Genomic DNA, 12744 nt, shown 5'->3' with positions numbered 1-12744 from the left:
TTTTCATACAATATCATTTGAAATCTTTACATGGTTACATTTTAACATTAGTTTAATCAAACCAATCATCATCTTTTCAATCTCACGTTCATTAATACTAAGTTCATTTCAAGCTTATAGTCCCTGTGTTCGATCCTTACTCGTTATACTCATATATAGTTGTGTAGTGGCTTATAAATTTAAAAGTTGGTGTTTCTCAATTGTCACATTTTATACATCTACATTCGTTGATAGTTTAGAAGACATCAAGTAACCATTAAAAAAATTATCTCTTTTAACAAGAAAAAAACCTCTAAAAAAATATATATTTATTGAAGAAATTATCTATTGTCAAGATAAAAAAATAAAAAAAAATTAAAGTATGAAAAAAGAGGATTAATTTTTATTTTTTATTTATTTCTATTTCTATTGAATAAAGTATCTCTTTTGACAAGACAAAAAAATATATATATTATTCCTTCTGAATAAATTTTTTCTTTTAACAGGACCCAAAAAAAATAAATAAAAAGTTACTATTGAATTAATTATATCTTTTTGACTGCTAAAAATAAAATTATTAGTATAGAATAAATTATCTTCTTTGAGAGGACCTCGAAAAAAAAAAAAAAACGTATAGCATAGAAAATAAATAGTAAGGGAAGTGAAGAAGGTCAAAAAAAAAAATTGTATAAAGGGTAGTTATGACATTATAAAATAATGGATGGTACATTAATGAATTTGAAGATTTTCTTGTTTAAAAGAAAAAGGTAAGTGGAGTGTGAATATCATAATATCCTATAATGTATCATATATATATATATATATATATATATATATATATATATATATGGAGAGTCCTGATCTCTTGCTCCATATGGAGCAAGAAAATTAATCCACACTTTCTATATAAGCCGTTAGATTGTAGATTAAATCTAACGGTCATTTATCAAACCCACCGGCTTTTTCTCACCATATTTTTAGTTTCTATATTTAATTTACCATTACCACATACTATAACAATAAAACGTAATTATCAAAAAAAAAATAGAAACCTTTGAAAAAAAAATAATAGCTGTATATTTTATTATATAATTTGTTTTTATTTAAATGTTTCTTTGAAAGAAAAACAATATCAATATCTGTATCTTTCAATTTTGCAACAACAATATGATATTATAGCATTTTTCGAAAGAAACATCTTGTTGTTCTCAGTATAAGTAAATTAATATACTTCTCTAGTATAAATAAATTTATCAACAAATATATTGTAATATTACATTTTAGAATATCAAATTGATTCATTGAAATTGAAAATGAAAAAAATTTCATTTAAAGTTTGAACAAAAATTCTTTTTATTTCAATTTGAAGTTGGGCATTTGGTGAAATTCATTATTGAATTTCTGAATTTGTGAGTTTGATTATTGGATGATGATGATGATGATGTACTGAATATGGTGAAAATGCCACACAGAACTTAAAGATTTAAAGGCAAAACAAATTTACTTTTTCAAAACAAAATAAATAAAGAAGAGGAAACAGAAAAAATGTATAGTACCTTAGTCTGTGATAGGTGGGTTTGAAACTAAAAATAGGGTGAGAGTGGTTTTATGTTGAAAGGAAAGGCTATAGGTGGGTTTGAAAAATGTTCGTTTGATTTAATTTAACAGGTTATATAAAAAATATGCATTAATTTTCTTACTCCATGGGGAGCAAGAGATCAAAACTCTCTCTCTACATATATATATCCACATGCACTTAACTTTCTTTTTATCTTACCCCAAAAGTAAAACAATAGCAAATGTTACAAACTATGTAAGTTTCACTGTCTCATGTTTCCCCTGTATATTATATTTATTTGTCATTATGTATATGTATATGTGTATTCAATATAAATAATGTATGTCTATCAATACATAAGAGTATTAAAAATTTTAAAAAATATGATTTTTATTTAAGTATCCTAGTTGGTTTGCAATCAGTGTCTCTAATGAATGGGTTTATCCTAATTTTGTAGCTTAAATGAGTTTAGATAAAAATTGTATTTTTTATTAATGGGTTTGTTGTGATTTCAAAGTCTTAATTAGTTTAAATTCGTCTATTTTCTTTAATTAATGAATTCATTTTAATTGATGAAATAGGAATCGTTGAGTTTATTTAATTTATAGTTCGCAATATTTCAAGGAATAATTAGTTTAGATTCAGAAATATCCAGAGATATCCGCGGAGCCCGACCTGCCCGTCTTACCTCATCGTCCTGAGTTCCCAGTTCCTTCTATCTTTTTATCCATCTCTGATCTCTGATCTCTATTTTTGTCACTGTACAGTACTATTATTTTTGCAGCCGGTCTGTTAGCTTTGATATTTCTATTGTACCTGCACTTTATCTGTTTTATATATCTGTTTTTGTTATGGATGTCATATGATTTTATTCTCATATCTGTATGTTTGAACCCATCAGGTGCATCACAGTGACTTCAGTGAGAGAGTGCTATCCGATTTTCAAGACCACCCTTATACCTCTCATCTCTTTATTTGTTTATCCCATTTACACTTGCATGTCCACTGTGCACTAATTATCCCATTTTGTTATTTAATGAGTTTATCCAAGTGTCAATTTTCAGGACCACAGTTCATCCCAAGTTTGGGGGAGCCATGCCACCCACTTTGAATACTTCAGTCCCGATCATTCTTGCTTAGTTGCACTGGTATACTCTTTCCTTTGTTCTCTTGCACATTGAGGACATTGTGCCATTTAAGTTTGGGGGAATGGTGCTTTGCAGTGTTAGTTTTAATTTCAAGATTTTGAGCATGACTTATGTAATTGAGGGATTTTTCTATGATTGGTCCATATCTAGCGATGATTTTGATCTTTTGATGACTATATTGCTTAAAATTTAAAAATTAATTGACTTGAGAGTTCAATACTCCTTGTATGCCTTGTGAAAGCCATTTAGGAGTAAATTTTTCGAAAGATTGATATCTTGCTTGCACTTGTGGTCCACATCATCTTGATTTTGTGATTGTTTTAAGATTCATTCTAATATTCTATACTAGCACCGGCGCACACTAACATTCATTTGTGGGGTACATGCTTTGTTAATTGTTGAATTGGTTATATCCCAATTGGACTAGTAGTGTATTGAAAGATTTCATTCTTGATAAAGGTGAATAACAACCCATTTTCACTAAGTAGCCGGGATTCTAGCCTCATCAAGCACTGAATTTCTCGCGCCGAAAGGTGGAGGGCCCAAACTCTAGGTTAATAATTGTGATTTTAAAAAAAAAAAAAAAAAGAAGTTGAAAAAGTAATAAAAAGCGAGACTTCTCCCAAAATGTGAGAAGTGAGAAATGATTAGATGATTGTTGTCTTGATTTGTAACCTAGTTAATTTGAGCTTGTAAGTCCGTAGGGGAATTTGAAAGCCTAATGCCTTAAAGTCATCTGGTTTGGGAGTCATTGATCTAACGCTCGACCTCATGAATCGGTAGAAAGCTTAATAGATCAAAACATTGCACCATGCTTCCATCTTTGATCCTATAAAAAAATAAATAAATAAATAAATAATATCGAGTGAAAAGAATAAGCGCACCTAGAACAATAAAGTTTTAATAAAAGGTCCACTTTTTGTCTTGATGATCGGTATTAGATTTGTGTGCTAGTTTGAGGGTAAGGATATGATCATTTCTCAAGTTGACTAAGATAACAACACATTTGATGTGGTCCACTCAAAAAGGATTCTAGAATTGTTTTGATTTGCATGATCATTTTCTTGATGTGTGGAGGTCCATACTTGTTTGCTTGATGTTGAGATTTTGGGAGATTGCTTAGAAATATTTGAAAAATTGCATACTTGAGGTAGTTTTCTCCCAATGCTTATTTGCAATATTGGTACCTCTTTTGAAAAAATGAGCTTAATGTTTGTGGGTATCATTTCTGGAAACCTTCACGAGACTTCACTCGTCCACTAGGGGTAACCTAGGGGTTTAAAAGGCTTGTTGAATGTGCTAAGTGCAATCGTGTTCCCTACGAAAGTGGCATTATCCATTTATTGTTTTCTAGATTCATACTTGTATAGTTGTTCATTTCATTCCTTTACTTTCTAGTTCATTACTAAGGACTAGCAATATTTAAGTTTGGGGGTGTGATGAATACTGAAAAGTGCGTATTTAAACCCCTTAAACTTAGGCATTCTAGTACCTTTATCTATCTTACTTTACCGTTTTAGATTGATTTCGTATTATTTTCATTTTCAAGTACTTATCCCGAAAGTAAGCTAACTCAGCCAATTAAGAGCTTAATTGAAGCAATTCTGGGATTAAATAAAGAAAGAAGCAAATGAAGCCAAAGGTGGGAAGCAGTAAAGTTCAATCGATTCAATTTCAAGGTTCGATCGATTGAACACTGATCGATCTCAGTACTTCAAGATAGATCCAAACCTTAATCCAAAGCAGAAAGTCCAAAGTTCGATCGATCCAACATCACCCTTCGATCGATCGAACACTTTTGTCCTTATTAAAATAATTGATCTTATCCACAACTGTACCACTCACTAACCACTTTTGTCCTTTTTCCCATAAATATCTCCCCAAAATATCTCGGATTTGTCTTTTCCCAAAAAGCTCAACCAGTTAGATCGATCCAGCCTAAGTTCGATAGATCTCAGCTAAGTTCGATCGATCGAACTTCCTCCAATGCGAAAAAGTCAAAAAGCCAGCCTGTTCAATTCGTCCTCTATCCAATCATTAGAGAATATTCTTTGCACGACCCCAGCTCATTTTGTGTGTCACTTGACCTACCTATAAAAGAAATATGATGCACTTTTTGAGGGAGACACTTAGCATTTGGTAGATACAACTTTAGAGGCTATTCTTAGTGTAGAAGAAAAGAGAAGGATGCTAGAGACACAAAAGGGGGAGTTCTTCATCAACAAGGAGCAGATTTCTTCCATGGAGTTAGCCCTTGAGGGTTGGAGCAACATCACCATGAGTGGCTAGACATCCTCTTGGGGCTAAAGTTAGCCCCAATCATACTTTCTATATCTTAATCTTGTGTATTATTGAGGGATTAGTGTTGTAATTAATGTTTTGACTCTTTGATATATATATAGATCTTGATTATTCAATGATTTATGTGATTAAATGCTTTCAATTGATCATTTCATTTTATCCATATGTCTATGTATGTTAGAATAGATGTTCATGTGTTTGTCTCAAGATTTTGTGTTATTGATGGTTGTCTATGTGTATTGATGCTATAGATTTAGAGATTGTCAAAACATAGTGCTTAATGGAATACTCATGTGATTTTCTTGATGGTTCATACTTATTCCTTGGTGGATTATGCCTCTCCCCTAATTTATTTTCATGCTAGTAATGTAGATGTAGTGTAGTTGTAGTGTAGTGTTAAATGGGAGGACAATCCATGCTTGTTGTTTGATGATCCAAGCTTTTGAATGCAAGTAGCATATGTCTCTAACTTTGTGTTGTATTTGGATCGTGAGCTTAATGAAATGATTAATAACTTGTTTTGATCTATTGTGCCTTTCACATGTTGTTTAGACAATATATGCTTCATTACTTAGATATATTGTGCCTTTCACGTGATATTTAGACAATACATGCTTAACTAGTCATCCTTACTTGTTGAATCAACCAAACACACACACACACCAATATTGCAACACACCATTTGCCCTCATTAGTCACTTGTCAATGGTATAGAAATGCATTGCTTGGTGGTGATCTCTAAACCCCAAGACTTTTCTCTCTCTTACTTACTCCTAGTTGCATTCTTTTGTTATCACTTAGTTTAATTTAATTGCTCTCTAGTCTAATCAACCAACTAACCAATTGTTTGATCACTCGACCTACTATCTCTAATAGCGATTCCACAACCATCCCTTGGGACGATCCCTACTCGTCCTTGCTACGTTAGTAGTAGTGTTAGTAGTGGTTTTTATAAATTTAAACTTGACTCAAAAGGCTTTTCTTGAACCGCACATTCACTACATTATTTTGGCGTATATCAAGCGGCCTCGTCAATGTTGTTATAGAGATTCTAGGGTTTCAAGCCTTGAAACAATTATGAAAAAGTGAGCTGCAGCTATTTTCTCTTGAGAGCTTCATATGATCAAGTTTTTCAGTGTTGTTTGATGATGATCCAAGCCAGAAAAACCCATTGATTCAAGCCTTATGAGTGTATTAATTGAGAAGATGTTAATGCTGTCAATTTTACTGGTGTAAGGGCTGGATTGAGGTGTGAATAATTGTTCCAAGCTTTTGTGGTTTCATCTGAGGGCTGTCATAGGTATATTTGAGCTTATTACACTTGTTTAGCCTTGAGTTTTGAACCAAAACATGCTGAAAGTGAATTTAAACTCTAAGACCCGTGTTTAAGCTAGTTTTCTAGTTTATTTCTATGATTCAAGTTTAAAATGATTAAGTCTTGTTATTCCATAATTTATCTAAGTGTTAGCAAGTATATTTTGGTGAATCAAAACTGTTGAAATTGGCTGTGGGACAGAATTGTGGTATGCTGTTGTCTTGAGTGTTCAAAACCCTAAGTGTGAATTGTGTTTTGCTGATTTGTGTATTGAGAATAAAGTTTGTGATATACTCATGCCGTTCTTCATTGTTTAAATTTATGAACATGAGTAATACAGTGAAACAAGACTATGTAAGGTGCTGCTTCTCGAAGGGAAATTTCATTTTCACCCCTCAAACCCTAGCTTCAACATAAAGGGTTTTGGAGGCTGTATCTTGGAGTTTTGAGCTATTTACCTATTTCGATTATAGGAAGGACTTGTTTATATTGTTTTACATCTGCTATGGTGTATGTGGTGAGCTGTGAGAGCTTATTTGGTCCAAGAAAGGTTGCTTAGGACAGGGGGAGTGCGTGTGTACACTATATTGAGCTAGTGTGTGAGTAGAGTGTGTGAAAACTAGTGTCTATTCTTATACAAAGGTGTGTGCAGAGAGTGAGACATCTAAGTGTGTAACAACTTACTTACAGCTAGTGGATGATTGAATTGGCAGTAGCCAAGAACCAAGATTTTCCCTAATTTAGAGGGTTTCCTTATATATCTTATTTCAGTGCTCTTAGTGTACTTGTTTTAATTGCTTTCAAGAATATAAATTGAATGATTTGACCAATTCAACCCCCCCTCCCTTCTTGGTCCAACAATTGATATCAGAGCTTTGGTCTACTTTGTAAGGTTCTAACAAGCCTGCAGTTGATCCTTGCAATGGATAAAGGCCAAGTTACAAACAAAGCTCCAGGGTTTAGTGGTTTAAATTATGATTCATGGAAAACCAAAATGGAGGCCTTCTTAATGTCTCACTCTTATGATGTTTGGCATGCTAAGTTTCACAAAATTTCATGTAGAAGTTTAATTATAGCTCATTATTGATTGTCAATTACAAACCTTCACATACTTGAGGCCACCTCAGGGATTTTTTTGGTAATTTGCATGTGGGACGAGGGACTACATATACTCGATGATGGATTATGGGTGCTCTAAGAGGTCCGACATTACCATCGTTGACCAAAAAAAAATTTTAATTTCAGCCTACAAGGATGATTCAGTCATCGGCTTTTATGTTGATTGGAATCACTCAAACTAGGCAAAGATTTTGATTGGAGGGATGGAAAAATTGATGAAAGGGAGAGGAGAAGGGATTGATGAGGCATCCCTAGGGAAGGGAAGATGTCTCCTTCAAATTTTATTTGGTTGGATGGAATGGATAGTAGAAATGATGGATAAGGTGACACGTTAATTTTTTTTGGTTGGAAGGAAGGGAAAGAGGGTTTTTATATTCTTTTTACCAATATACCATTATTATTTAAAATTATAAAAATTCTATATTTATTCCAAGTTTATAGGAAGGCTAGAAATGGAAAATACATATTTTTGTTAATTGTTACTTCTCTCTCTCCTCTTCCTCCCAATTTTGGGTGGATAGAAAAATACAAAGAAAGGAGGGATGCTTCATCCCTCGTTGCTTCCTCCCTCTTTTCCCTTCCCTCCAACCAAACACGGAAAAGTAGCTTTATCCACCCTCTCATCCATCCCTCCTCAATCCCTCCCTCCAAACAAACACAGCAAATGTCACTGTAAATCACATTTTAATTCTAAAAAAGCATCCAGTAGATCACAAGATACACATATTACAGGTATAATAAATGGTTAACGACTAAAAGTAAATAAATAGAAGGTCAAAAATCAACAGACATACTTACAAAGATTCACAATATATATATATATATCTCCAACACACACACACACATTGGCAATGGCATAAACCATACAGCATATTTAGGAAACAACTTTACCTGAAAAGTCAGTACATCCATGACAAGTCTTGTTTGTAAGTTACTGATTTTGCAGCTCCTTGAACACCCCTTTCAGATATTTGTGGACAATCTTCCACAGCTAAAACTTCCAATTTTTCTGACCCCACAAGTGGCTTTAACCCATCATCGGTGACTCCCAAACACCTGTTAAGCCGTAAAACGCACAACTGAGGGAACTGGCTCACAAGCTGCAGTCCCTCATCACTAATTTCTTGGCATCTCACCAGCTCTAGAGTGTGAAGATATTGAACCGAGCAAAGAGCTTCCATCCCGGCATCATTAAAAGAATACACATGATCAAGAGCAAGTTCCTGAATTGGGCACTTCTGTAACAAAGTCAATATTCCATTTAAAGTAAATGAGGAGATGGACAGAAACTCCCCATCCGAAAACGATAACATGACTGACACAAGCCGCGGGCAGTTCTGAGCCACTGCCTTTAAACTCTTGTCCGTTAATCTTAACGGATTGTTAATTAACAGCGGAAGTGATAAATCTGAAGGGACTCGGAGGGAAAGGGACCGAAGATTACTTGAGTTTTGGGCCAAGACAATTATGTCACAATCTCTCAACCCCACACAAAGGTCCAATTGAACCCTCTCCAAGTTCTTGCACTTCCCCAACACACAAGCAAGCCCTTTCCCGGGGCTGATGATGCAATTTACCAAGCTAAGCTCTCGCATACTTTCACATGGGACACACTGTTTTTGCCATCGATCTACAGTCAACCGATCGTAAACTTTCATATAACGGTAATTAGCATCGACCTCAAAATTCAACCGTTTTATTTTACGCCAACTCGATCCAAGCTTAATTAGGTCCCCTTCTCCAATTGCCCTACAATTCCTAATGGAGAGATCTTCAACCATTTCAAGCTTGCCAAGATATTCTAGCCACTCAACACTGCTAATATTGAGGCATCGGATAAGGTGGAGAGTAGTGAGGTTTTTGCAGCCCACAACAACAGATAATATGCCAAAACCAGTGATTCTCGGGGTAAAATTCAACTTCAAGGCTGAAAGATTGGAGCAACAAGCCAAGTAGCTAAGACCTACATCAGTGATGAATGTGCAGTAACTTAAGGTGAGGTTGGTCAAAGAAGGGCAGTTGTTGGAAAGAATGAGAATTCCTTCATCCTCCAATTGTTTCCCTAATCTAGACATCCAACCGGAGTAAATTATTTCTACTTTAGTCAAGTTGGGAAACCTGTTGCAGAGACGAGTTAAGGCTTCATTGGCCGGGTCTAACCCACAACCAATCCGCAGAGATTTGCTCTGTTCATTATCCAGTTCATGAAGGCGCTTACAAGCCAAAGAGGCAGAGTTTCTGTCAATGGTTTTCTCAATGCTGCCCAAAATCTCCCAAACTAATTGATCTGGCAGACCATCCATTGCAACAAGATTTTCCTTTTCGTGTTAAATGAAAAAGATTAGAAAGCCTGAAACTCTGGAAAAACCAAGTACAAAAATCTTAATCACATACAATAAAACATGATGTAAAAATAAAAGAAATAAGCACCCAATTTTGAAAGATGTTTAGAGATGCTTATTTTTCATAATGGTAAAAACTGAAAAGGCAACTGAGGGTATTTGAACAGAGAAAACGATTCTAAAACATGAAATACAAATGAGGTTCGGTGCCAGACTGCTAACCTTTTTTTCTCATAGAAAATCCTTTATGTTGAAAGCACGTTTCAAATTAAATGGCCGAGCACAACTAACATCATAGAAGCTCAAATTCAGTTTTTAAGCACATAATACATCATCATTATAGAAGTTAAAATTTCCGTTTTTAAGTACATATAACATGCTTATAAGAAAGGCTCAATTCTAGTCACTTTAGTAATTCAAATTCAAAGAAATAATTCACCAAAAACAAAGGTTGTATCTCCATGGAACCCAAGCCACGAATTGTTCTACTCACATTCTTGACAATGTCAAAATCTGCCTTTTTGGTTCAGTTTTTTTAGAACAATTTTTTCTTTTTAGAGAACTGAAAATCAGAAACTATACCAAAACCTATTTGGTCTACAGTTTTTGAAAACAGTTTTTAAAATACTCAATTAAAAAATTTTTGTTTTCAGATAACTTACTTTTATAGTTATCAGAACTATTTTAAAAAACTGAACCAAACGGTCCTATATTTTCCTTCACTTTCTAAGTTCACCAAATTAACAAGCAAAAATCCAGCGAAAATGCACTTAAGCAATAAAAGTGTTCTCAATTCAAAAGGGAGAAACAAAATACAAGAAGAAACACTCCAGGACATTTGTCATGAATATCTTAATCAATAGTTGACTACGAAAATTGATCATACGAATTCGTTAATCCTGCACCCAAAATATATATATATATATATATATATATATATATATATATATATATACCCAAACAAAATTTTCTCTTATAAGGAAAATATTAACAATATTCAATGGCTAAAAATAAGTTCACTGACGCAAATCTAATGCAAAAGCAAACAATTGCAAGAACCCAGGTGACAATTCATTTCAAAAGGGCGTATAAATCAATAAAACATAAGAGATTACAGATAGAAAGTGTATGGGAAGCAGTTTCATATTACAAAGAATATACAATCTTAAAGAAGAAATATCAGAAATAAAAGAGTTCTCGAATTAGATTGAAATAGCAGATTCAGATACTTGTGTCTATGACAGAAATGAAAACAAAGGCATTGAATTTTACCTGGTACAAGGGTTTGATGATGCTAAGCATGTCGTGAAACAGGAGACGCTATTTTGTGCAAGAGAATAGTTTGATATGGATATACCGTTTAATGCATAATTACTAAAATGTCCTTAGAGGTGTCCTCGGCTATGTAACCTCTTCAAGTGTTCATATTTTTTCTATTTCGCAAAATGAACCACCTCATCATCATTGCTATGCAGAGTGCTAAGGGCGAAAAATATGCACTGTGATTCGTGGCGTTAGTGTGATCTAGAGAGGTTAGGGAGAGACCCTAGCGAGGTTGAGATTCTTAGGCCGAAACGATACCTTGGAGTTGTTATGTGGTCGTAGATAGCTAGTCAATCCTCATCTTGTGATGTAATGGAGTTGACATATGTTGGACTAAACTAACAGTTTGAAAAGAAAAAACGGTATTATTTTGAAAATGGTGAGCGACATTGCATGGCATGTCATTTCATTGGCATATATTACACATTTGGTAGTCGGATGACTTATATACGTACTTGTTGATATTATTATTGTTTTCCTTGCTTCCCAAGGCATGATCTCGTTCACTTATACTTTATTCTTATGTGAATTCACGGAGTCGTAAGAGGTGTGTCTTAGACACTTCCTACTGAGCAGTTGGCTCACCCCATTTGATTATTAATATTTTTCAGGACACGTAAGGGAAGTGGCGGATGACGCTCCTCCACAGGTTTTGATGGGTTAGTGGACTGTTTTGACATATTTTGTAACTATAATCTAATTTTATTATTATTATTATTATTTTTTATAAACCCTAAGATAATAGGTATATTATATATTGACATAAGAAAGGACAATGACATCCTTAGTTGACATTGGGTTCTGATAAGGACCCGATTCGGACCCTTGAATTTTGGTCGTTGCAACAATGTTAAGAAAATATATATGTATATATATATATTTAAAGGAGTAGAAGGGGGGGGGGGGGGGGGAAATAAGAAAAAGAAGAAGAAAAAAAGTAAGAAAAATGACAACTTAAAAAGAAAACAATTAAATTTAATTTAATAAGAAAATTTTAACTTTTTCTTTTCTTTTTTTTTTGAGGAATTTGAAAAGTAAAATAGAAAAAATAATAATAATAATAATAATTAGAGATAATTTTAGAAGGACATTATATAAAAAAATTCCATATATAGAAGTATAAAATATAAAAAAAAAAAAAAAAAAATTTATGTATAGTGAATGTCAGATTACAGCCGCGAGAGCATCGCAATCTGATGTCATGGTGGGGGATCAGACTTGAAAATGAGGGTGGAAGAGTAGACGCAAAGACTTTGACTCTCTGTACAACAACTTGACTTGATCTAACGCTTGATTAAAGTCTTTAGGCATCCACATCTATGGTTGGTTTTGTCTCACCAACTTGGTGCTAGCTTGTCCAAATATTTCTAAGACTTTTGAGTTTTGATAGAGATCACAAAATCATCAATGCTCTCCCAAAGGAGGGATAAGGCTCTTATTCCATGTAGCAAATTTGAAGACGTGTGAGTCAAATTGATTAGATTAATATAAGGGAAAGCCACAATTTGCGTCAACTCCCCAGGCAGGCGAGTCCAAGTGAAGCCAGGAGTATTTTTTTAGTCTTGAATGGAAGTCTCTTCACCACGTACAGTTCCTCTTCCCAAGTCTAAATGCTCTTCTGAACTTGTTCTGTTCTTTTCTTCATTTTTGGTCACATAG

General features: G+C 33.9%; 1 protein-coding gene across 4 annotated transcripts; it reads right to left on the bottom strand.

Annotated features, from left to right (window-relative positions):
* Window positions 1-8158: 8158 nt before the first annotated feature.
* Window positions 8159-11101, bottom strand: LOC132303248 (F-box/LRR-repeat protein 14). 4 transcript variants are annotated; one of them, XM_059800430.1, is made up of 3 exons: window positions 11035-11094; window positions 9985-10048; window positions 8159-9778 (listed from the first exon to the last, which is right to left on the bottom strand). In XM_059800430.1, the coding sequence occupies exon 3, from the start codon at window positions 9721-9723 to the stop codon at window positions 8320-8322; it is 1404 nt and encodes a 467-aa protein (XP_059656413.1). In that variant the 5' UTR covers window positions 9724-9778; window positions 9985-10048; window positions 11035-11094; the 3' UTR covers window positions 8159-8319. The 4 variants fall into 4 exon arrangements, with proteins under 4 accessions (XP_059656413.1, XP_059656415.1, XP_059656412.1 ...); XM_059800432.1 differs by having other exon boundaries at window positions 8159-9738; XM_059800429.1 differs by lacking the exon at window positions 9985-10048 and having other exon boundaries at window positions 8159-9738; window positions 11035-11101.
* Between the last annotated feature and the right edge of the window lie 1643 nt (window positions 11102-12744).

The sequence above is a fragment of the Cornus florida genome, unplaced genomic scaffold (assembly GCF_030987335.1).
Source record: "Cornus florida cultivar Cherokee Brave unplaced genomic scaffold, ASM3098733v1 CherokeeBrave_3.0.0_Hap2_Chr04, whole genome shotgun sequence".
NCBI lineage: Eukaryota > Viridiplantae > Streptophyta > Magnoliopsida > Cornales > Cornaceae > Cornus > Cornus florida.
This window is presented reverse-complemented; position numbering and strand designations above follow the sequence as displayed.

Bases quoted from the DNA above. Each gene is read 5' to 3' on its own strand.
- LOC132303248 (XM_059800429.1), bottom strand. From the start codon at position 11,064: ATGCTTAGCATCATCAAACCCTTGTACCAG. The intron at 9,739-11,034 runs GTAAAATTCAAT...TAACACGAAAAG, and splicing joins TCATCAAACCCTTGTACCAG to GAAAATCTTGTTGCAATGGA.